At 39.1% G+C, this 25,648-nt stretch overlaps 1 protein-coding gene across 3 annotated transcripts; it reads right to left on the bottom strand.

Moving 5' to 3' along the window:
• Positions 1-830: 830 nt before the first annotated feature.
• Positions 831-23,754, bottom strand: LOC121729507 (mediator of RNA polymerase II transcription subunit 14). 3 transcript variants are annotated; one of them, XM_042118037.1, is made up of 26 exons: positions 23,656-23,754; positions 23,335-23,562; positions 22,971-23,198; positions 22,688-22,892; positions 18,489-18,621; positions 18,072-18,306; positions 17,174-17,387; positions 16,209-16,426; positions 15,877-16,036; positions 14,738-14,878; positions 14,064-14,181; positions 13,492-13,634; positions 12,866-13,106; positions 12,420-12,557; positions 11,906-12,104; positions 11,409-11,568; positions 10,922-11,062; positions 9,230-9,323; positions 8,963-9,060; positions 8,437-8,659; positions 8,069-8,157; positions 7,708-7,836; positions 6,499-6,660; positions 5,842-6,099; positions 1,912-2,045; positions 831-1,151 (listed from the first exon to the last, which is right to left on the bottom strand). In XM_042118037.1, the coding sequence occupies exons 2-26, from the start codon at positions 23,469-23,471 to the stop codon at positions 1,034-1,036; spliced, it is 4,116 nt and encodes a 1,371-aa protein (XP_041973971.1). In that variant the 5' UTR covers positions 23,472-23,562; positions 23,656-23,754; the 3' UTR covers positions 831-1,033. The 3 variants fall into 3 exon arrangements, with proteins under 3 accessions (XP_041973971.1, XP_041973972.1, XP_041973970.1); XM_042118038.1 differs by having other exon boundaries at positions 8,069-8,154; positions 23,335-23,580; XM_042118036.1 differs by having other exon boundaries at positions 23,335-23,580.
• Positions 23,755-25,648: the final 1,894 nt, after the last annotated feature.

Below are 25,648 nucleotides of genomic sequence, written 5' to 3' on the forward strand. Positions count from 1 at the left end.
CCCTCCCATCATTTAATACACTATGCATTTACAAAGTATGCGGGGCCTATACACTTTTTAATATTCGATATAGAGGTACAGTGCTACCAAAGTGATAATGCGCATAGAAATTTTCGTCATTGTTCGGCAACGATCGTTTTTCCCGAGCGTCCGAAGACGATGCCACAAAACCTTTTATTGCGCATGTCCAAATCATGTCATGCCATGGCAACGCAAACTGTTTATGAGTTGACCGTAACCAAAAATAAACTCACTGAGGCCACCATAACTTAAAGAAGAAGAAGAAGAAGCAACTTGTTGGTGGCGGTGCGCCGTGCCATGGCATGGCATGATTTGGACATGCGCAATGAAAGGTTTTGTGGCGCATGCGCCTAATGCGCACAATTGACGGACCGGCGACAGCCACCGAGTACCGACTATAATTATATATATATATTTTCTTCTATTTCCTTCGAACAAGGTGCAAAATGCAAAAAGAATTGTTTGGGGCTCATAGATTCGGGTGTTTCCATGATTACTAGCGAAGATTTTAACGCGCTTTATTAATTTGGGAGTACTGTACACGGTTATTCACTATCGAATGAAGTTTTGCGCAAAAGAAAAAATTTATTAAAAAATATAACCTTTTGAACTATCTTAACACATTTTGATAATTTTATATTTACAAGTTAACTTTTACCAAAAACAGTAAATATTTATACACTATGTTATTTTTCCATTACACTTTGTTACACGTTCTTAGGACGCTTAAATAACAAAGCTGTTAGTGTTCAGATAATTTAATACTATAAAGTCTAATAATACCCTAAAAGAAATAACACTGTGTTAACATACTTGCAAAAAATCGTTACAAATATCTGAAGATTCTTCAGAAGAAGATTTATATTCGAAATTATCACATCATAATAATATCGAATAGTTTATCTACACAGCAGTCTTTATTTAACGTGTAGCGGCGACGGTACGCAGTGGGGACGCAGCGAGCGGGCGCGCGCTACCAGGGCGTATGCTAGTAGCGCGGGCTGCGGGCGCGCTAGGTCTGCGGCGCGGCGGCCGGCGGTGCGTCCGGCGCCAGCGAAAAGTTCATTAGCAGGTCGCGCACCGCCGGCCACAGGATACACTCGCCGTGCGACTGGTGAAATTCTGCGAACCTGCGAACCCAACATACGACAAATGAATACTGTAAAATATGTCATTTAAAAAGAAACTAAAAATAATTAGAAAACAAGTAACTTTATTATCATGTCGCTACCTGTCTTTTATCCTCATTCTTATATTAAATCTGAGACAAATTTAAAATTTAATTCACAATCACAGAATATTCAGAAACGAAGCTTTGAGGCTTGTTAAAAATATATATGACACGGCTATACCGTGTCATCCGCACTGAATCGGTTAAGCATTCGTGTACTAACCCGCAAAAAATACGGATTCAGTTATGAATGCAGTTATGTTCTTTAGATGATTTAGAACAAGACTGCATTCAGACAACAAAAAAAATGTGGGTTAGGACACTTAAGCTTAACAGCGACCGTATATAATAAAAACTCAATACCTACGAATAATAAAAACTAAGGAAACGTAACTCCCATACTTGAATCGTTTTGAATTTGGTTCTCAAGGATCTTTTCGCGCACTAAAATATTATTATGGCAATAGCTACGAAACTCAAATTGACGAAATAAAGCCGTTGACAATAATGATTGTCACTTCTATATTAATACAAAATTCTTGCATATATTCGGGCCTCTTTTTGCATAAAGTATGCATGTATTCGGGTTGTAGAATCGGAACAAATATTTTGACAGTAACTCTTCCTTAGTTTTTATTATTCGTAAATCGTAGCACAATACATAAAAAGTCGTAAAATAGAGCAATTATTTTATCCTAGAATATAAATTCAAATCTGACCTCTTTAAGTGCATGTTGACGGTGAGCAAATGCGGTTGCTGCGCGTCGCGGCGCTCGGCAATCTGCAGCGCGTTGGACTGCATGTCGTACACCAGCGGCAGCACTAGCTGCGTTTCGCCGCGCGTCAGGCACACCTGTGTAATAACACCGTTAGTACTAATGAATGCCTGCTTATAGACTGGCTTTAGAGCAGCGGTTGCCTAACTTTACGCCGGCAAGGGCCACAAGGTGTCTGCACTTCGGATATTAAGCCAAAAAACTAAATTAATTATGATATGTATTTGTTACTTATTTGCTAAACATAATATTGTGATTCGTATAATTTTCGGCCAAAGAATTCTATTTAAACTGAGGTAGAAGTGGTGTACTCTAAGAAATGTCATTTGAAAAGCAATCCTAAAACAATACACTCAAAACATTACTCACACACAGAAACTAAAAGTATATCTACGTAGTCAAGTGCGAGATGCCAATATTATTTGTAACAAGAGTGACAAGGATGCAGGCCTATGACATTCGGTCATATCGAACGCAAGCGTAACTCCCCGAAAGATCAAACGCCCGCAAGTACTGACTGCAAAAAAGTCTATTACAAATTAAGATTTTTTTGTTATTAAGTTTATTGTTTTTTTATAATAATATTAATTAAACTTAAACTACAACTTACAATTAACTGCTATTTAATAGTATCTGCAAAGGGCGTGCGTGGGTGAGGTCAGTGTGAAGCGGGAGGGTGGTCGAATGCATTGTATCTATACTAATATTATAAAGAGGTAAACTTTGTTTGTTTGTTTGTTTAATTGTAATGAATAGGCTCAAAAACTACTGGACTGATTTTAAAAATTCTTTCACCATTCGAAAGCTACATTATTTACGAGTAACATAGGCTACTTTTTATTTTGGAAAATATAGGGTTCCGTAAGATATTTCAGTTTTTCGGAAACAACCAGAAAATTTACTTATTTTGCGTACGCTGCCTAAACTATAAAAGATAGAACCATACAAAGTTGTAAATAAATGTAGATCTTATAAATATCTACAAAAATGTCCGCGACACACTATACCTATCTATGTCAAGTGAGGCATAACAACCATTTTTTTATTTAAAAATCTTGATTTTTTTGGACTACATTTAAACGCATTTATTTTACTCATGCTAATAATCCTTATCAAAATAAATTATTTCATCTCTAAGTACAGTTTATGTAGACAATATTTGGTCTTTGATTGATTAAAATTGGACGTTTGGTTTAGAAGTTATGGCGAAATTAAAATATTGCGATTTTCGCCCGTTTCGAAGTGGGCGCTGCTACCAAGGCGGGGTCGGGGGTGCGTTTGCGGCAGAGGAGTTTAGATCTATTCAGAGTATTGACTATTGAGTAGTAATGTAGATCTATCAGTAGTATCGACGGAGAGCTGACGACCAAATCAGCCATGTAGCTTCAGCTGTGTTAAAACTCCGTTAGCTACTTCCCTGAACAACCCTTTCTGATAATTTGCGTGCTGGCAGGCTGTGGGCGGTGGGTGTGGGAGTAGTGGGGTGGGGAAAAAAAGAAAAAAAATGTAGGTTCAGCTGTATTAAAACTCCGTTAGCTACTTCCCTGAACAACCCTTTCTGATAATCTGCGTGCTGGCAGGCCGTGGACTGTGGGTGTGGAAGTAGTGGGGTGGGGAAAAAATTGGAAAAAATGTAGTTTCAGCGACTTAATAGTGTTTGCGATGGTACCTACATGTTAATTTATAATTTTTTCACATAGATAATAAAGAATAACCGGCCAAGTGCGAGACGGGCTCACGCACGAAGGGTTCCGTATTTCAGAAGTATATCTATAGCGGTCCTTGTGATACAGCCTGGAGTCATACAGTCAGACAGACAGTCATATTTTTTTCATTTTTCCCCACCCCACCACTCCCACACCCACCGCCCACGGCCTGCCAGCACGCAGATTATCAGAAAAGGTTGTTCAGGGAAGTAGCTAACGGAGTTTTAACACAGCTGAAGCTACATGACTGATTTGGTCGTCAGCTCTTAGTCGAGTAGTAGTAGAAGATCTATGAGTAAACAAACAAAGTTTACCTCTTTATAATATTAGTATAGATTAAAAACTACTGAATCGATTTTAATCATTTTTTCAGTGAGTGACATAGGCTATATATTTTTTACCCGTGCGAAGCCGGGGCGGGTCGCTAGTATGTATATAATATTATGTTACCGTTAGAATGCGGAATACGTTAATGTTCAAATTAACTAGGTAATCTGCAGATTTCCTGATACCATCCGGTAACGTTTGAAATTTAAATAAAAAAGCTAATTTTTGTACTTTATCTAGTTAGTTTGCATAGTAACGAACGGTACATCGTTGAATTGCGGAAGACAGTGAACCAAACACTTTGGTTACGCTCCTTCGCTGGGACTGCACCCCTCTGTTCCTAAGTTCGACGATTTGGTCTGTTATATTTTATCAGTGGAGTAACATTAACAACAACAACATTGAAGTTAATATTGAATATTTTATCCTTTGTTTATTTTTTTCTTATTATCGGGCTTCGGCTATATAACCATTAACCATGGCCAGTGTCAAATAAGTGGCAGGAAAACTATGTTCTTGTAACAATTTTTAGCATCGATTTTCTATTTGGTAAAGTCCAAAGTCTAGTCAAAGTCAAAGTAAAAGTCAATGCAGTCAAGGACTCAAATCGGTCGATTCAGTAAAATGGTAGACGCTTTACTAAAACTTTCGATGGAGTTTAGGAGGGAACACAAAAGGCACGTTCCTGGAAGTTGTATCACAGGCCTACACTTGTGCATGATAATAAATATCTAATGGTTAATATTCTACCAATAAAACACATTAAAAACCCAGAACAATCTTAGGAAATTAATATAAAACACATTAACGTCACTCTTTCACAATCTAAGCTAAACTCTTCCTTCGTTAATGTCCTAAAAATTTTTGACTCAAGCATGTTAACCTTATGGCTACCACACACGCTACGGTCTACCGGAGAGGTCACCTGCAGGTATGCCTGCGTAGGTGTCACTCGAAAGAATTGATTCTCGATTTTGCGCCGGTCGAATGCGCAGGTCCAAGCAACTGCACAGGTCTATTCCCACACACATTCCGATTTACTTGCGCAGGCATACCTGCACAGGTAGACCTCTCCGGTAGACCGTTGCGTGTATGGCTGACATAATACTGTTTTTAATTGTTTATTATGGTTTTTTTTAGTTGATTTGATCTGTTACATTTTATCAGTGCAGTAATATTTTAGTTACTTAAATTTTAATATTTTATTCATTTGTTAATGTCCTTAAAAATTAAATTCAATAATCCCTACACCTACAACTAAATAATATGATTTATTCAAACAAGAACATGTTTTATGAAATTTACCGTATGCATGGTCAGTAGTCTGCAGATTACCTAGATATTCTGCAGATTATCTAATAATGTAAGAATATAATCAATTTTTTGCACTTTAACTGACTCACCCAGAATAAGTACATACATACATACATAGCCTGTGAGACACATAACTCTTACTTTTTGCTTTGCTGTAGTCAGGTAAAAATTATTCATCTTTTGTGAACAACTATGATAGTTACCTGTGAAAGGTAATCCCTGAAGATTTATTTGATTTTTTTTTATATTTTTACAAAATCTTATAACACAAGATAGCATTTTGCCCTTTGATTACATTTAGTATCTGAAAATAAAACTAAGTTTGTTTTAAAAATTTCTTTGCTAACTAATTTGGTGCGTATGGCATGTCTACATCAGTTTAAATAGAAGTCTTTGTTTTCGGCGACATAATAAATTGGTAATAAGGAATTTATGTAACAATTAAAGAGAGCAGCAAGTAAAAAATCTTGGAGCTATATTCCTATATTCAGAATTTAAAAAAAATGGAAAATGCATAATCACTCACAAAGAACAGTATCTTGTGTTTGGCGAGCAGCACGGCGGGCTGGGAGGCGGGCACGATTTGCGGGCTGGAGGGCGGGATGCGCAGCGCCCACTGCAGCGTCCACAGAGCGGGAGAGGGCGGGGCCAGGTCCGCGCGCATCAACGCCACGAGCGACGGCAGCGCCACCGCCGGCGCGCCCCACGCCCGCGCCCAGCCCTGCAGCGCCGTCGCGCGGTACGGCGCTATGCACACGCGCTGCTCAAAGAACTTCTCCATCACCTGCACCGAGCAATCGAGTTAGGAAATGCAGGGTACTTTTGTAACCGAATAAAAAAAAATGAATATCATATTAGGATACTTTACAGTTTACATCATAACAGAAAAATAACATGATTTACATTTCTTGAGACACATGCAAGAGCATAGTCACTCTCGCAATGGCATAATACTTGAGCGCAGTTGTATGTATTGTGTAGGTAAGTGCTTCATAAGATTATCTGGCAAAACCTTATACACATAATAAGTTTTAAGAACCTGAAAAGTGATCACGTGCCTCCAATATCTAGTTTTGTTAAAACACTCAAGTTAATAGTTTTGTGTGGTGATTTTGCGAGACGGAGAGTAAAATATTTTACTTTCTACAGCCAGTTGTTTCTTTTTGTACATCGAAAGCTATACCTGCAGGTCGTCGTTGGTCCACGTGTCCTTGTGGTCCGGCAGCGGCGTGAGCTGCAGGTGCAGGCTCTGCATGTGTTGGGGGTGCAGCGCCACGCGCGCCGCCAGCCCCGCGCTCTCGCACCGGAACGTCAGACTCGTCGCCTCAGCTGACACCAGCGAGAGCTGTGCATACGATGCTTTTTTATAGATTTTATGGGTCGCGGAAGTAGTAATGACTAATGGCTTAAATTATATAAATTGTATTTTAATTTAAGTGAGTGTTTCGTTATATTTAACTAGATGAAGCCCGCAACTCCATTGCGCTAAGATTAGTTTATCGCGCGGGAACTGTACATTTTTCCGGGATAAAAAGTATCCTATGTCCTTTCCCGGGACTCAATGTATCTCCATACCAAATTTCAGCCAAATCGGTTTAGCGGTTTAGGCCTGAAGAAGTAACAGACAGACAGACAGACAGACACACATTGGCATTTATAATATTAGTATGGATATGGAATATATGGAATATGGATTATTGTAATTGGGATAAACTGTTAGATATACTTTCGCATTTATAATATTACTAAATACTAGATGACGCCCGCAACTCCGTTGCGCCAAAACTCGGTTATCGCGCGCGAATCGTATATTTTTCCGGGATAAAAAGTATCCTATGTCCTTTCCCGGGACTCAAAGTATCTCCATGCCAAATTTCAGCAAAATCGGTTCAGCGGTTTAGGCGTGAAGAGGTAACAGACAGACAGACACACTTTCGCATTTATAATATTAGTATGGAAGTATGGATATGGAATATATGGAATATGGATTATTGTAATTGACAACATTTCATTTAATTAATCATCAAAAATAAAAAAACACCATTTCTTTGTTTTTATTTCCAAGTCCTAAAAAAATTACAGATTTTTTTAATCATTCATTTCCGAGAAAAAAAATTAAAACGAAAAATCCACTTGTGACGTCATTGGTACGTTCAAAAATAAAAAAATATGGGTCTCCTAATTTAACCCGTACTTTTATATTTCGTCATAAAACAAGTACAAAAAATATTTTTATTCAATAAATAAAAATATAAACAACCCCCAATTTTGTAACTATTTGTGACAAAATCTTGTTTCGTTACGCTCAGTACCCAAATTACAGCTCCCAATTATCTTACGTCAGGTACCTAGATAAAGACAGACGGATCGAAATAATACAATATAGCCTTACATGCTCCTCGGTCTGCACGAAGCGCTGCATCATCCTCTTCATGTATACGCAGGCGAGGAAGCGCTGGAGCGGTGCAAGGGGCGGGCCGGGGGGCGCGCCGGGCGGCGGCTCGCATGGCGTGCACAACACCTATTTATATTATTAAGGGTCTCTTTCACCACTTCCTGATAAGTGCCGGATAGGCTATTCACAACTTAACTAGATAGATAGAGTATGGATAATCTGTCAGATAAGTTGTGGATAGCCTATCCTGCACCTATCAGAAAGTTGTGAAACAGGCCCTAAGTGATACAACTGAACTGAACTTATATCTAAATTAGAGTGTACCGTAAACCTGCGAGTTTTGTACAGCATAATATACCTCCAGCTTGCTGACCGCCAGCGGCGTCGCCGGCGCCCCGCTTCGACCCACACGCGACGATGACGTCATCGAGCTCGCCACCGGACCTGCTGTGACAAATATACAAAATATGTAAACTCAGCAGCTATCATAATTATGAAGTTTTATGAACTGTACACTGTACAGATAGTTTCTGTAACCTTCTTATTATTAGATTCCTATAAAATACTCACATACTTAAAGGCTATTTTACACAAATTATATCTACTTATGTCTTATTCGTGATTACTATATTCAATACAGTGATCCTGTCTCAACCGATACAGTGTATTGGATGATTCGTCTCTCACAAAATAATCTAGGTTATAACCACATCAACCACAACCTACCTTTGTGTTCCACGTGGTGTCTGGGCGAGGGGTGGTGTCCTCCGGGCGAAGGGCGCGGTAGCGAGGGCGAGGCGGGCCAGGCGGTGAAGGGCGAGGTGGGGGGCGGGTGCGGGGAGGCGGCGGGCGCCAGCGGCGACGGCGCGAGCGGGGAGGCGGGGGACGCCGACACACCGCCGCCGCCCGCGCCGCCCGGCGGTGACGTCAGGTTGAACGACCCGCCCATCTGGTCAACATTACGGATTGTTGAACGATACAGTTTAGTCCAGATTTGAATTTACGTGGTTTATGGATTTGTAATGCAAATTAAAAGAACAGTGCTTAGTCAAAATGCATTCGCCAGTTTCGATAGTGTAGTTAAATGGCAAGCTCCATTATAAGTGTCATTGTAAATAGTTGGCGAGTGCTTTTTGACTAGGGACCTGGTCACCATATCAAATTTCATATTCACCATTATACAAACTATTTCATTAATGTATACTGTATAGGGTAGCTTACTTATTAGCTAGATAGTTCAGTTACAACATACCTGGTGTTGCGCGGGTGAGGCGGGGTGCGGCGTGACGGGCGCGGAGTGCGGCGTGTGCGGCTGTGGCGGCGTCAGCGGCGCGGGGAACCGGAGACCGCCTGCGAATAACACACTCATGTCTCACGATTCAGGACAATAAGGCAAATTCATGAGGAAAAGTGCAAACTAATATTTGAAAAACACAACATATAATTTGCACTACTCTTGAGGCCATGTAAAATACGTAGTATTCTTAAATCTTATACAATACATCAAATGTTAACGTACCGGCCGGCATGGGAGACATCGGTGACGGCGGATTGTCCTCTTCAGCGAGCAACCGAGCGCTGATTGCGTCGTCCACGTAACGCGATAGGAACACCTTTCAGAGCATAAAGCATGTTACTTTATTTGGGAAACAAATCTATACTTATAATAAAATAGTAGAGGTAAAATTTTTGTACATTGAAAATAAACTTGAAAAAACGAGTCACGGGCATGTAAGAAGAGTAGTAGAACACATTTTAACTGTTTTTGAAATTTTTGTTTGTCTGTCTGTTTGTCTGTTTGTACAGGCTAATCTATGAATCCGCTGGACCGATTTCAATGAAATTTGGCATCCCTGGTCAACATCTTAGATATATTTTTAACCAACTTTCAAAAAAGGAGGAGTTAATGTTTGCTGTTTGTGGTCAGATTTTCAAAATTCTTTTTTTTGTTATTTAGATTGCTCGAATTTGATACCATGTTTACAATAAAATCGGTCAAGTGCGAGGCGGGCTCGCGCACGAAGGGTTCCGTACCGTTATAGGGAAAAAATAGGCCAAAGGTTGTGTTTTTGTGTGGGAGCCCCCCTTAAATTTTTATTCTATTCTAATTTTATTATTAATTATTAAAGTACACATATAATTAAGAATTCTGTGAAAATTTCAACTGCCTGCCTGTTATCATTATTGATATCGAGCAAAAAAGGCCAAAAAATCATGTTTGTTGTATTTGTCCTTAAATATTTATTTTATTTTATTTTCATATTTTTTGTTATAGCGGCAACAGATATACACAATCTGTAAAAATTTCAGAACTCTAGCTATAACGGTTCTTGAGATACAGCCTGGAGATAGACAACGGAGTCTTAGTAATAGGGTCCCGTTTTTACCCTTTGGGTACGGAACCCTAAAAACGGTGACTTGATAAGTAATGGAATTGAAGGAACTCCTCGAAATTAACAACGACAACCAAAGTGATTACCAATTCTAGCAAAGGTCGATCTTTAAAACTTTTCCTAATATTCGTAAATGGTTATCCAAACCCTGGATGGATAATGGATATTGACCACTACGTATCTCAATTCGTTACCGGCTATGGAAATTTTAAAGTCAAACTTTACGGATCTAAGTCACTAGCATCAGTCGAGCACATAGGTAGAAATGGTAGAATATGTACGACCGAAGGCAGTATGTTTGAATAAACCTCTCATCATGTTCTCTGGGAGAGTTTTTTCTGCCAAGACGAAATAACTACAATGCTAGACAACCTACAGTGTAAATCTGATGTCGCTAACTACGGTGATATCGTGGACAGCGCTATAAGAACTTAATCCGTGCCTTCAAGCATTTTTGTCACAATAATTATTATTGGCCCCCATCCCCTGTCCACGCCAAGCGGTCTTCAAAGAAAGGATTTTTCAAAACGATAAGTATCTGAGGTTCAAGTTTCCTGGGTCTTTGATGTAAATTAAGAATTTCGTGTGTAATATAGATCCAAATAAAATAGTCGTAGATGGGTGTTCAATTCTTCTAAATCTCGATTTTAATAACATACATTCACGCGGATGAAGTTGCGGGCAACAGCTAGTAGTGATATAAAACTAAGACGTGTACATATTAGAATACTATATTTAGATGTTTACCATAAGAAATATTGCGTTTTTCCCTTAATAATAATAATACTTTTGCTGTTTGAAAGATAAACTATAAATACCTTCAGTCCATGTGCGGGCGCGAACTCGTCGACGACGGCGCTTCTGTCGAACTTGGAATACGCGCCGTCGCGGATCGTCACCATGTTGCCGCCGCGTATGCCCACCTCGATCGAGTACGCACCAGCATATATAATGCGTATCTACAACAAATCAATAAAATATTATTTTAAGCAGTATGTTAATACTTAATATAATTAATATGTTTAGTACGACTATATTCTATTATTATTAGTTTTATTCTGTTATTAGCAGTTTTCAATACGTGTTTTTCTAAGAAGATAGGCGATAGATGAAAAGCGACGATTCCGAAAGACATAAGCAACGTCGACATAATTAAAAAACATAACATTACTTTTATTTACTTGACCTAATTGAAAAAAGCATCACATAATTATAAACTGATTTAATTTAAAATTAAAGCTTTTTGAGTTATCACAAACAAGAATAATATCGTCAGAAGAAAATTGGTTTATCATATTTTTTAACCTTTCTCCATGAGTGGGCGAGCAGCGTGAATGTAGGCGTGGGCATGAGCGTGCGGATGTGGTGGAGGCCGAGTTGCGGCAGCGCGGGAAGGCGGCTCAGCGCCAGCAGCGGCTGGTACGTCTCCCGCAGCACCACGCCCAGCGCCAGCAGATCCTTGTTCCTGCAGATGTCACACATATGACCAGATTCTGAGGTTTTCTTACTGGAGTTCATTTATTAACTGGTGCGTATGATTGGCTAACATCAAAATATTTACAAACAACGCGTTCAGCGCGTTAGCGAGCGTGCCCTTATGATGTGGTGTATAACCTACTGTAATATTTTTCTATATCCTAATATTTTTCGGACCAAGAGCGAGCAAAAAGGAAATACACTCTTTGTTAATTGTAATGACAATATTATGATCAAATTAACTCGCTATTAAGTAACGCATTAAACTCCTAGCTGCTAGAATCTAGCATTTCAAAAAAAACAAAAAGAAAGATAACACCACCAACCAGTTGAGGTAGTGATCGAGGTGATGATGCAGCAGATGGTGGGCGTTGGCTGCGGGCTGGTGGGCGGGCGTGGCGACGGTATAGCGCGACCCGCCCCACTGCAGCGCCGCGGTGGCGCGCGCGCCCGCACCCCACCCCACCACCAGCGAGCGGTACGTGTACGAGCGTACGCACACGCCCTGCCATAACGACTCGCGTTCTACATAAACAACAAATGAATAATATATACATTTCTTTTAGATAAGGTCACATATCTCAATAGTATTAAATTGAAGTGTAGTTTTAACAAAATATCATCCATTAAATCGTCTCAATTTTTGGCATGTTGATGGAGCAGTAATATTGCAACTTGTGATCAACTAACACGAGTAAATCAATATCTATTAGGTCAATAATACATGTTGAAGGTAGAATATAGACTTGTTTCGGCTGTGGACAAAATTTTTCGAAGCATTTTTTTAAATCAACGCGTACGAGTTTTAACAATTCAACCAATCACAATTTGTAAACATACCTTGTGCAGGGCGCTGCATGAAGTCATAAAGAAGCGTGTGTAGATGAACTATGGCGGCCCAGTCGGCCAGGAACACGTCGGCGGTGCGCCCCGCGTCCGTACCCAACTCGTATTGCAGGTATACGCAGCGACGTTCGCCTATGTGTTATGAAAATGTGTTAGATTAATCAAAAGATATGTATTGTGTTTTATACTAATTTCAAAGAGGAAAAGTTTCTTTGTTTGGATCGAATAGGCTAAGCAACTATTGGGCCGATTTTGATAAAATGATCGAAAAGTAAGGATTTAATTGCAGGACGAAGTACAATTACCGCGGGATACTGTTTTTTTGCAGGAGGAGGGAACTTAACTTCTCAATAATAATTATCTAAGATTGCTTAGAAAAATACGACACACAGAATAGAGTAGTTTTTTTAATGCATGTAAAAACCTTAATTAATTATCACCTTGTTCTTTAGGGTTGGGCGTGCGAACCGGCGATCCGTGAAATATGATCTCGGCGGTCCAGACGCGCGCCTGGTTCTTAGTAGTGAGTCGCACTGTGGCGGCTAGCAGGCGGGCTTGTAGCGCCGCGAACGCCGCTTCGGGCGCACCCTCCGGCCGGGGCAGCGACACCACGCGCATGCCCAGCGCCGCGCCGCTCCACTCCGCCTGCACGCCACCGTGCGTCACGCCGCGCGCGGCCAGCTACGTGGATATGGTTTGTTTCATTAACCTGAGTTTTAGTACCTCCTAACTAATAAAATGATATGGCGTATACGGGCGTTAGAGAGGGGTGTCTCTTTCCAATAAAAATATTTTTAAAATGCATTAGCAAAATTTTATCTGTTCCTAAAGTGTGTCTGTCCGATTTTGCTGAAATTTGGTATGGAGATACTTTGAGTGCCGGGAAATAAAAAAGGATAGTTTTATCCCGGAAATACATTATCCCGGTTGCCACGCAATTTACGAATTTCGGCGCAACGGAGTTGCGGCCGACATCTAGTAAATAATAAATATGCTATGATACGATTATCCCAATGAAATATTTCAACGTATTGGCTTTACTTTAATTTTTTGAAATGTATCTAACCTCTTGCGCGAGATTGACGAAGGGTACTCGCTCGTCGGCGGCGGCGACGACGTGTGCGAGCTCCGGCAGGAAGTATGCGGGCTGGCGCGGCCGCACGGCGCGCGTGTGCGTCGACGACAACTTGCGCTTGCCCGCTTGCATGCCTGGTGAAAAAAATAGTTTAACCTTGTTAACGTATGTATAAGTTATAAAGTCATTTTCAATTATATGGTCATTTTGTCGGATTTTGTCAATTGAATGTTATTTATCTGTCGGCTGGATTTGACAAATCGCGACCTAATCACGCAGCTTCGCCATCTTCTCTGATAGTACTGGCTCGTTTACGCCAGTGTAGGCTTCTTATGATTTAGCGTCACGTGATCTTTCTAAATATCCGGCATATATTATGTGATAGAGAAGGCATGACATATTAACACATCAATAACCCACATTGACACTACTAGCCCTAAATTAATAAATAAGCAACCTTAACTTAAAAAATAATATGTAAATACAAATATTAAAAAGTATATAATTTATTTTATTTATCAAGTATTATGTAAAAGCACGTAAATCGTACAAATAATACGTACCGGGCGTGTCCAACGGAGTGAACGGTCCGTGGGTCAAAGTGAATGTGTCCAGCTCGACGAGCGAGTGCAACTTGAGGAAGGCTCGCGCCGTAGCCGGAGATGTGGTGTTCGTATTCGACTGTATAGATTACAAATATAAGATGAGAAAATAACACTTGTTAAACACTTATTAGTTATTAATTATTATACATCTGTTTAAGTTGTTGAAGTTTAACTGTTAAATATTCAGTCTATACTTTGCAACTCAATCAGAAACAAAGATGTCTGAATCGTACTGAAGTGACGTCATAATTAACAAAGAACGAAGTCTAACTGCCGCACTCAGAGTGGAACATTAATTACTTAATTGTAATTAATTCAAAATTTTGACATAAGTCCCATGATACATATTTATCTGTCAAACTCTTCATTAAATTGAAGGTTAATCATAAATGTCTCTGAGTACGGCGGTAAGATGCTAATATCATGTACACTATGTATTTTTTTAATACAAAAGTGTCTTTCCATTCAATATTAATGCTTAAAACATCAATTTTGATAAATTTTTATACTTTAAGCCCCGCAAAATGAGAATTTCTAGTTTTAAATCCCGGCAAAAGTGATCGAACTCTCTGCGCGAACAAGGTTGCGTACATAAAGTTTGTAATAATAATGAGTGTTTTGAGTGTACTGACGTCATCATCGGCGTCATCGGGTGTGGTGCGTCTGGCGCCGGCGAGGTGGAAGGCGAGCGCGACGCCGCACGCGCTGCCGCTGTTGCCGCTGCTGCTGGTCGTCGCGCCGCACCCCGCCGCCACCTCCTTCATCTCCACCACCTAACACACCAGACCACATTGTATGTACCATCAGAGAATTTGATTCCTAGCCAGATGGGGGACCTATGTAGTTTGGTCGCGTTACGTCAAACCCAGCTGACAGATCACAATTAACATTAAATTGACATGATCTGACCAAATGACGTTGGTCTGTCAACTGCCTAGAATCAATTTCCTCGATGGTACAATCGAAGAAATTGATTCATAGGCAGTTGACGGGCTATGTCATTTGGTCGGGTAATGTCAATTTAGTGTGAGTTGTGATCATATAGTTAATAATATACCTAGCGAAATAGAGAAACAAAGGCCTGAGCAAGCGAGATGTCACTATCAGTAACACTGCATGGTAATAAGAGATGTGTGATATATGACAGCAGAACTCTTTTTTGACGACCAGTCGGCACTTATCGGCACGTTAACAATTTAATCTCATAATATATGATATAAATCATGTTCAATCACGCTTGTGTACTTACACAAGCGTGATTGAACGTATACGTACACATATTTTTACACACAGATGTAAACCAATTTCGGTTTCGTTTGACAGCTCGAGATTGTTGCTCTATTCCACTAGGTATATTAGCTTTATGGTTGTGATCTGTCGGCTGGATTTGACATACCGCGACCAAATTACATAAGTCTGCCATCTGCCTATGAATCAACTTCTCCGATAATACATTACACGCTGTTCGAAATCTATATACAGGCTAATATTTACTGCTGTTTTAGAAACTTTTCTGAAGGCAGCAACTTTTATACTAGAAAAAATGACATGTTTCATACAAATTTGCCATTTTCTTCATATTTAGTGTGTTCTCTGTAAACCTCCAAGCCAATGACTATTTAGTATTTATGTTCCTAAATCTAAGTGTCGGCCACTATCGTTGTTACACAATAAATATAATATAATGAAAATAAAAAAGTATACAAAAACAAACGCCCTTGGATTTAATAAATAAAAAAATAATATGACGCACATCACTGCAAAAACTTACAAGAATGTGATCGGTGTGTCTGTGCAGGGTGACATAGAGTCTGTCCGGAGCGAGCTTGTTGAGGGGGTGGTCGGGCCCGTGCAGGAACGACAGGTGCTCGCACACGCTGGCTGGCAAGTGTTGAAGGGTCTTCTCGCACCGTCTCGCCACTAACCAAAATCTGGACAAAAATGAATGTCTCTTATTGCCACACTTAAAGTGGAACATTAATTTAACTTAATTACAATGTGTATCGCATATATTGGCTTCGCCTATATCTTTTATTGTATCTTTTGTGAAAATTTGTTCGCATTTACATAGGGAATTAAAGTTTAAAAAGCAGTATAGTTTACCTAAGCTGTGTGAGTAGCGGTTTGACCTTGGCGCGGTCAGCGGCGGCGAGAGCGCGCGCCAACTCGGGCATGCGCGGCGTGTGCGGGTAGGCGGGGACGCGCGCGCGGAGCCGGCCGCCGTGCGCGCCCACCGACACTAGCAGTTGTTCCGCGCGCAGGCACGGCCACACAACCGAGCACGCTAGCACGCACGGCCAACCGCCCACGCTGCACTCCACCTGTATCACGAATCTATTAATCTCTGTTAAAAATTTTCGTTTCTATATAATTTTAATCTAAGAAGTGATATTCGGACACCTTAAATTGTATTTCCTACATAGTAAGTAGCATTTAATTTTGAAATGAACTCTTTCAGTAAGAACTAATCTAACCTAACCTTAAACCTAAAAGGTAAAATATGCAACTATCGAGAAGATAAATGAATCGCAAGGAAAAAGTTTATTTATATCTAACGTTACACGAGTTGAATTTTATTTATAAACTTTACTCTTGTATTTTTTTATGAAATAAGGGGGCAAACGAGCAAACGCGTCACCTGATGGAAAGCAACTTCCGTCGCCCATGGACACTCGCAGCATCAGAAGAGCTGCAGATGCGTTGCCGGCCTTTTAAGAGGGAATAGGGTAATAGGGGAGGGTAGGGATGGGAAGGGATGGGAAGGGAAGGGAATAGGGGAGGGTAGGGAAGGGAATGGGGTAGGGGATTGGGCCGCCGGTAAACTCACTCACTCGGCGAAACACAGCGCAAGCGCTGTTTCACGCCGGTTTTCTATGAGAACGTGGTATTTCTCCGGTCGAGAAGGCCCATTCGTGCATGGCTCTCCCACGTAGATTTAATTACTTAATTACTTACATATTTTAAAAATATGTTGTAGTTTTTTAAAAGTTAAACTATACCCTGCAAACGACCGTCACACAGCATGCAATAGATGGACGAAACAGTGTCACTTTTAAAATAAGACTTACGCCTAAATCATTAAGCAGGAGCTTGAGGTCGTTGAGGCGTTGTCGCGAGCGTACATGCACGGTGTGTGCAAGCAGACGCTCCATGGCGGGCGCGTGCGGCGTGAGCGCGGACGCCACCCGCTCGCCGCCCGTCAGCGCCGGTACGTGCCACACGCATAACGACTCCCCCTCCGCGCCGATTATCAGCCGATAGCCGAGCTCGCAACCCAGCTCCCTGCCACATACAAAGGGTGGCACAAAACAAAGTGATTATACATTAGAGTAGTTTTAGATGTGTCCCTTATGTACCCCGCAAATGATCAAATTGTTTGTCAAATTTTACGTGTTTGTCAAACAGTTTGATAGTGTACATCTTTGTTTGAAGCGTTTGTCAAACAAACTACGTGTTTGACCTGTTTGAAGAAAATATGCATTGGCGTAGCGTTTGAAAAACGTGTTTGAACGTGCTGCACTGTATTTGTCAAACAAGATCTCATAATCTCAAACCGATTGTAGCTAATTGTTTGACAAACTTGTTTGATACATGTTTGTTCGTCTGCGCTGTTGTTTGATGAAAACGTAAATGACATCAAACATGTTTGTCAAACAAATTTGATCGTTAGCGGGGTACTTTAAAGTAGTAGTTCACTGTGAAAATAGCAGTGATAAAAAAATATACAAATTGATGGTCTTGATTTTGTACGATTTTATTTGAAAGATGATCACAAATACACTTTACAAAAAAATATACAAGGTTGCTTTGCCAAGTATGTTATGCTATCTTTCATGTAACATTTTCAACAGATCAGACAAAGACACTAAGACAGCTATTAAGTTATATTAAGTCTATTAAGTTATTGCAATGTTGTTGTAGCTGTGTAGATAATAAGAGCGTCCTAAAATCCTATAAAAAACTCACCTCCAATAAGACACTTGAAGCTTTTGGCCTGGTATATACTTGTCCACTTGTAGATGTTTAGAGAGCCTATCTCGGCACAATCTGAGTGTCTGGGTGTACAAAAGTTCCAGTGATAAAGAACGACAGAAGTAACGTAAAGCCGTAAGAGCTCCACCCAACCCAGCCGACGCCAGTCTGGCTTGTGCCACAGAACGAAGCCAATTCAGTTGTGATGTATGAACGAGTGGCTTTCCCTCTAAAACAGGAAATTATATAACATTTTTAAGTTACTCAAATCCTTATTACAAAACAAACTAAGTCAATTTGTAAATAAAGGCAAATGGATTTAAAGTAAAAGAATTTATTATTTAGTAAAACTTCCTAATATTTCTATAATTCTGCTTACTTTTTAATCCTAAATTGAAAATATATACATACCACCAGTTTCACTATCTTGAATGAGTATAGCAATGTCTAACAAACGCCATGGCAAGTTTGGTGCATCTCCCATCACTGTCAGGGACACACTGAATTCCTGCCCAACAGTAAATGTTGCTCTTCCATTCTCAACCTGAAAGGAGAATCTTTTTAGTTCACAAGAGATGATGATAATGTTACCTATAACATTAACATCATCTCTTCTCAATGTTTCATACTCACCTTCTGATATGTATTTTTAACATTATCCACACATTTTACACTCAACCTTGAGAACAATAAAGAGAACTACACTGTGCAAACCAATGTTAAAGCAACACAATGGTTTGTCTGTGTCTATTAAAGGACTTTTCTAAAATATTAGACAAGCACAAACCATTTTAGTTAATTGCCTATATGTATATGCATAAATGTTATATAATAATAGCCTCTTTATTCTGATTTCAAGCTATAAAATGTCTCGAAAGTCAGTGTGCCTCTCGGCATAGGCCTCCTCCAGCCTTCTCCACTCAGTTCTGTCTAGTGCTACTCTTCTCCAATGGTGTCCAGCTATTAGTGCCAGATCATCTCTCCATCTGGTTTGTTGGCGCCCTCTACTCTGTTTACCATCTCTTGGGTACCAGCACAGTATAGCAATATAACATATCCCTACAGTAGTGAAACGAATGTACTTGCGCAGAGCAACGGAGGGGTACCCGCGGAGAAGCGGGCGGCGCGGGCCCGCGTATACAAACTCGCGGAGTTTGTATACCTGCGCGCACAGGGGTGACGTTGGCGTGTTGTCTACGAATTTTGTGTTGTAAAACGATAACGATGATTATAAACAATGGGATATTATAGTAAATGTTCAGTGTACTGATGTAAATCTGATTCAAAAAGCAAAAAGGATTTAAATTTTCATAAATATCAGCTCACAGTTTACACTAATATTGTGTTGGCCTTGGCGGCATTTATTTGCATCTCTGTTTTATTGTTTACGTTGTAAGAAGTGTAACAAGGAGAGAAACAATATAGAATAAATTAAAAATCTGTCAAATACCCTGTTACATACTAATTAGTACCTACCTAGCTAGGTACACACACCAAGTGTAACATTTTGTCCTTTGGACCGCCCTTACCGCACGTAATAAGAGTTTTGAAGTGCTTCTGTTACATCTGACGTGTGATAAATTATTGGATATTTTATATATTCGAAATTTCGAATGCGTCTTCATTATTTTAATCTTTCGATCGTGATTCGTGGATCCTTGGAAATCTATTGTTATTCTATTGTGTCTCGCTTAGGGTATGTTATTCGAATATTCGAATACTCGTTTTATTCGAATATTCGACGATTTTATTATTCGAATATTCGCCAAATTATTTTTCGAATAATTCGAATAGTAAAAATATTTTTTATTTTTGTTTAAAATGCTATCAAACATAAAATGAACATGGAATAAGAACATAATTAAGTTTATTACAGAAAAATAATATTATTTATGAATATTCTACATCTTTAATGATAATATTATAATATATAAATCTGTTTTTAGTCTAACTAATGAGTATATGACCATTCATCGTCGCCGTTGACTATGTTTTAGAAACGTCTAATAAATTCATTTACATGTTTTTAGGCAAAATAACGATTTTGCCTAAAGACATGAAAATGAAGATATTATAAACTCCTTTCAGTCATGGATTTCAGTATCGTCAGTAATGGTCGCTCACGATCTGTATCCATTGACTTCTTTCAAGCATAATCACATGAGAAAAGTAAAAGGTGCTACGATCGAAAACGGTTGTGTCCGGTTGGTTAGGTCTGAACGTCAAAATGTACTGATCTACATAATGTAAGTACTTCATAAAGAACTTTTCCCAAAGTGACTGATTTTCTATAGGTCTTTATTATTAAATGTCGAAAATCCGTAATGGAGCTGAATGTACCCTCATTCAGCTCCATTATCTATTAACCCAGGAAAATTAAACATTCGACCTCGGAATAACTCGCATAGAGCTAAAAATTTGTAGAGACGTTAATTACAGCGTTATAAATAAATTCTCAAAAATCCCCGGCGATCCTCCTTGTGCCAAAAATTTTATTCAAGGTCAAAGGTATGAAAATGAATTTTTTCCCGTTTTTCTTCCAAATTATACATTCTATCATAGAAATAAGTAGGACAAGATTGTAGATCATAGAATTCTCTACAAAAAATATCGTAACACTTTTTTCTACGACTTACCATTCCTTACGAAAAACGCGTTAAAGTTTAGGAAAATCGTATCTATGAACTTATACTATAAAGCTAAAGAATTTGTAGAAGTACTGGTTCGAATTAAAGCTTGAGCTACAGAACATCACGTTGCCACCAATTGGAGCAAAGAAATAGAGGAAAATGGGGATAAACGGGATAAAATTTTTTGAAAGTGCTTATCTCACAAACTGCTAAAGCATTTTTGAAATTTTCATGTTATTTGGCACAGATATAAAGTAGACTGTAGACCACGTAGAAGGACATGGGCTATTTTGTTTTTGCTCGGGAAAATGTACGGTTTACGTGAAATACATAATTAACAGGGCGGAGCGGAAGTTCTTGTACTTTAATATGCTAGGGCTGTTCGCCAAACATTCTTCTGCATGACTCACCAAATCTAAACTTTTCAAGTCGCGAAGAGCAACAGTACGCTTGCGTGTCACTCAGAAGTATATCAGGCCGAGAACATCTCAAACAACCCTAGTATCTAGTCAGTAGTACTGGACGTTAAGCGTGGCTCCGCCCGTGTTAATTATAAATTTCACGGAAACCGTATATTTTCCTGAAAAACAAAATAGCCTATGTCCCTCCACGTGATCTATTCTATATCTGTGCCAAATAACATAAAAATCGTTTCAGCAGTTCGTCTATTTCTCTATCTTCATCTATTTTTCCCTCCCATTGGTCGCAGCGTGATGTTATATAGCCTAAAGCCTTCTTCGATACTTAAGACTATTCAACACAAAAATAATTTTTCAATTCGAACCAGTACTTCTACAAATTCTTCAGCTTTATTTCCTAGACTTTAACGCGTTTTTCATAAGGAATGGTAAGTCGTAGAAAACAGTGTTACGATATTTTTTGTAGAATTCTATGATCTACAATCTTGTTCTACTTATTTCTATGATAGAATGTATAATTTGGAAGAAAAACGGGAAAAATTCATTTTCATACCTTTGACCTTGAATAAAATTTTTGGCACAAAGAGGATCGCCGGGGATTTTTGAGGATTTATTTATAACGCTGTAATTAACGTCTCTACAAATTTTTAGCTCTATGCGAATTATTCCGAGGTCGAATGTTTAATTTTCATGGGTTAATAGATAATGGAGCTGAATGTACCCCCTTGTGTTTGGCTTTACGGATTTCCGAAATTTAATAATATAGTAAATCAGTCATTTTGGAAAAAGTTCTTTTTGAAGTACGTACGTTACGTATATACGTACGATCAGTACATTTTGACGTTCAGACCTAACTAACCAGACACAAACGGTTTACACTTTACAGCCTTTCTTTTATTGCCCAGCTGAAACTTTAAAATATACATTTTTAAAGTGTTTAACGATAAAAATTAACTATGTCATTTACAAAGATTTATGTTGACAAAAGTAAAAATTAGCATTGCTTACTTCGTGGTATTAACAAAATAGGTTGTATGTGGTTGTACGAAGTTTTTTGTTACTTTTGTTCAGAGTTTTCAGCATTTTTCAAAAATTTTTAATTATTCGAATAATATTCGAATTATTCGAAAACTTTTGTAAAATATTCGAATTATTCGAATAGTAAATTTGTCGAATAATAACATTCCCTAGTCTCGCTCACCGGTGAGCTTATGGGGCTTGATAGGTTAATTAAATTTTTAAATAGAGAACTAAAATCATCTAAAAATAAAATTTCACGTAAATATCTGGCAGTACGACATAATATGTAAATATAACACGCTGATTAAACAGATTAAATGATAACAATTGCATTACAAGCACAATATTTTATTTTTATTTTATTTCCCGTTCAGTGGCAACCCTGGCATATCTGCTTGGTACCTACATCGGTGGTGGCATCGTGTGACATCAAAGGCGTTTCGTTACTGTAGGGACTAATATTGCAATACTGTGGTACCAGTGAGTGATGGCTGTGCTCCATTTAATTTAAAAAAAAAGTTAAGAAATTAATTTTCAATACCTTCAAATTTCTAACATCACTAGGCAGGGATGCTGTAGTAAGACGTTGTCTTACAACATGGGCCAGTGATCTCAGTGTGGAAATTCTTTCAGCTGGAGTCAAAGCTGGCGGAGGCACCAGTTTCTCTCTAATCACAGCAGGCAATCGGCTGTAGGTGCCTAATGTGAGAACCTCCACTGCAGCTGCCATGTGGAATGTTGGTAGTCTGTATTGAAAAAAACAGTTAAATAGTTTTTGCATTGCACAACTATAAATTGAATCAGACTAATATTATAAAACAAACCTGGCATGTACAAGAGTTTCTCGAGCCACACGGGCCAGGACATCAGCTGTCTCAACAAACAGAAGTGCTTGCTTATCCAGAAAAGCCATTATGTGTGCTGATCTATCCACCTTAGTAGCACTGCTTGCCCATTTCACTAATGCTAGGAGCCTCACAAATAACTGCCTTGTTCTTGCACTGAATTTGTATATTTCAATCTTCCTCTCCATATCAGTTTTGCGAGGTAACCTTAAAGTGTACATAAATAAATATTTAAAAAATATAAACAATATACTTAACACAGAAATATAACCCTACAGTAAGTCTAAAATTGTACCTATTCAGAAATAAAAAATGTAATTGAGATATTAAATATCAAACTTACAATTCTGCCAAAACCGTGAGTTCATCGTAGGTTCTTTGTACGATGAAGTCGATAAGTAAGCCAAGAGAAATGGAGCCACCTCTCGCGCCGCCACCTTCCGCACTTTGAGTGCATCCTTCTATCGCTACTGGCACCATGGTGGTGCGGTGTTGGATGCTCTCACCGATGACAGTATCACATTCCTCAATCCTCCACAAGTATCAGTAACTTCTGTGATGCTTTTGGTCCCTGAATCAGGAAGGATTACTGAAATTATTAAATTTCATGCTTCGTAACTTTATCCACAAGCACAATTTTCAAAAACATTTTATGAGTGCATACCTTCATAAAATTTTGATTTAATTAGTAGAACCGTGTTTATTATGCCTCATTAATAAAATTTACAATCGAATACTCGACAGTCGACCACAATCAACCACAATCCAGTCTAAAATTGCGACTTGATTTGACATATGACTTTGACACATGTCACATACTACAAAAAATGACATTCAACTCCTTTTTCCTAACAATCACTTATTTGAATACGTTTTTGCCAAAAACCACCAATCAAAAAAATATTTGCGATTCGGTTTTGAAAGCTGACAAGTGACAACCCGGCACCCGCCCCCGTATCACGTATCTTGCGAGAATAATGCGATAGCAATTATTGGGCGATAATTTCTCCAAAATAGCAATTTCGTATTGACACGCATCGGCTAAAACAATAGGTACGTTATACGATTGCAATCGATCACTATACAGTGTGTAACAAAAATAAGTGATAATACTTTAGGGTGTGTACGTGTTCCTTGTAGAGAGTTCACTATGAAAGTACCAGCGCTGAAAGACGAAAAATTTTTTTCACTTTTGTATGGGCAAGGGCCCGAGCGTCACGAGTTTCCCCATACAAAAGTGAAAAATTTTTTTTGTCTTTCAGCGCTGCTACTTTCACAGTGAACTCTCTACACGGTACACGTACACATCCTAAAGTATTATCACTTATTTTTGTTACACCCTGTATAGTCTGTCAAAAAAGTGAAAAAATTTGAAAGTGGCAACATTGTAGTGTCATCGCTTTCAAATCAATCTAAGAAAAAAGGGACCATTATTTGTGAGTCCCAGCAATCACTGCTAGTGGTCAGTGGATTGTTGATCACTATTTTTACGTAATAAGGTATATAGCCGTTTCTTATCTCAATTAAATAATAAAAAATGCAATAAACAACAACTTTTTAATAATCTAATGACTAATTACTAATCAGTTATCACTATTCATTTTAAAAATATGATCTATTGATTCTATGACACAGTTTACGTGAGTTTACGCCTTACGGTTAATATTTAAAAAATGTATCTGGGTGTTATTATTTAGGGTATGCGCGCACGGGCAACTTAGTTGCTCGGCGATTTATTTGTCTCTTGAATCTTGATCAAGTCTAGGAAGTAGGAGCTAGTATGAAAGTGCGCGCACGTAGCGACGCAGCTCTAGGCAACTTTTTCATTCGCGGGGTCGGAGAGTGGAGACAAGCCCGCGACGCAACTGTCTCCTTCCCTATTGGTTTCTATGCAAATGCGCGTACGGGCAACAAAAAAGTCGCCGACCGGCCAGTTGTCACTCGACCGCCGCGGCGTGAATTTGTGTGTAAGCAGTGTATGGACGGATACTCGCGCGCATTTTATGTTCCGAGATGCCAACTAAAATGCCAGTCGAAGAAGATATCGATAAATAGTAGACTTATTGAAGAAGTAGAAAGCTGACCATTACTGTGTAATAAAAAAATAAAAGAATTAGACGTAAATGCGAAATCAAAGGGCTGGGAGGAAGTTTGCCAGCAGCTCTTCCAGGTTTGGGGTCAGCTGTCAGCAAAGGAAAAAACAGAGGCTGGAATATTCTATATTTCGACGTTTTCTTCGGTTTTTTATTGCGAGTGCAACGACCACAGCCGTCTCGACCAAATCCATGTTGATGACTGTCTAGAAAAACTGAAAAAAATCGGGTTGCTGTCGCTCTCGTGCGCGCATCCCGGCAACATGGCGATTTTTCGAAAGAGACAAATAAATCGCCGAGCAACTAAGTAGCCCGTGCGCGCATATCCTTATTATCCTAAAATTGTGTTATCTGGGTTTTTAATGTGTAATATTGGTAGGAATTAGGATATTAACCATTAAGAATATATTCATTATCGTGCACAAGTGTGAAATGTAGGAAAGTGATGCAATATTCAGAAACGTGCTATTTTGTGTTCCCTCTAAAACAACCTACCTACTGAATCGACCGACTTGACTTCTTGAAAGACTGTATTGACTTTAAATAGCCGAAGTGCCATAATAA

The sequence above is a fragment of the Aricia agestis genome, chromosome 8 (genome assembly GCF_905147365.1).
Source record: "Aricia agestis chromosome 8, ilAriAges1.1, whole genome shotgun sequence".
Taxonomy (NCBI): Eukaryota; Metazoa; Arthropoda; class Insecta; order Lepidoptera; family Lycaenidae; genus Aricia; species Aricia agestis.

Excerpts from the sequence above, each read along its gene's own strand:
- LOC121729507 (XM_042118037.1), bottom strand. The coding sequence starts at position 23,471 with ATGGTGCCAGTAGCGATAGAAGGATGCACTCAAAGTGCGGAAGGTGGC. Across the intron at positions 22,893-22,970 it reads GAAACTCTTGTACATGCCAG|ACTACCAACATTCCACATGG; the intron begins GTTTGTTTTATA and ends TTTTCAATACAG. Across the intron at positions 11,569-11,905 it reads CTCGATCACTACCTCAACTG|GAACAAGGATCTGCTGGCGC; the intron begins GTTGGTGGTGTT and ends TGACATCTGCAG.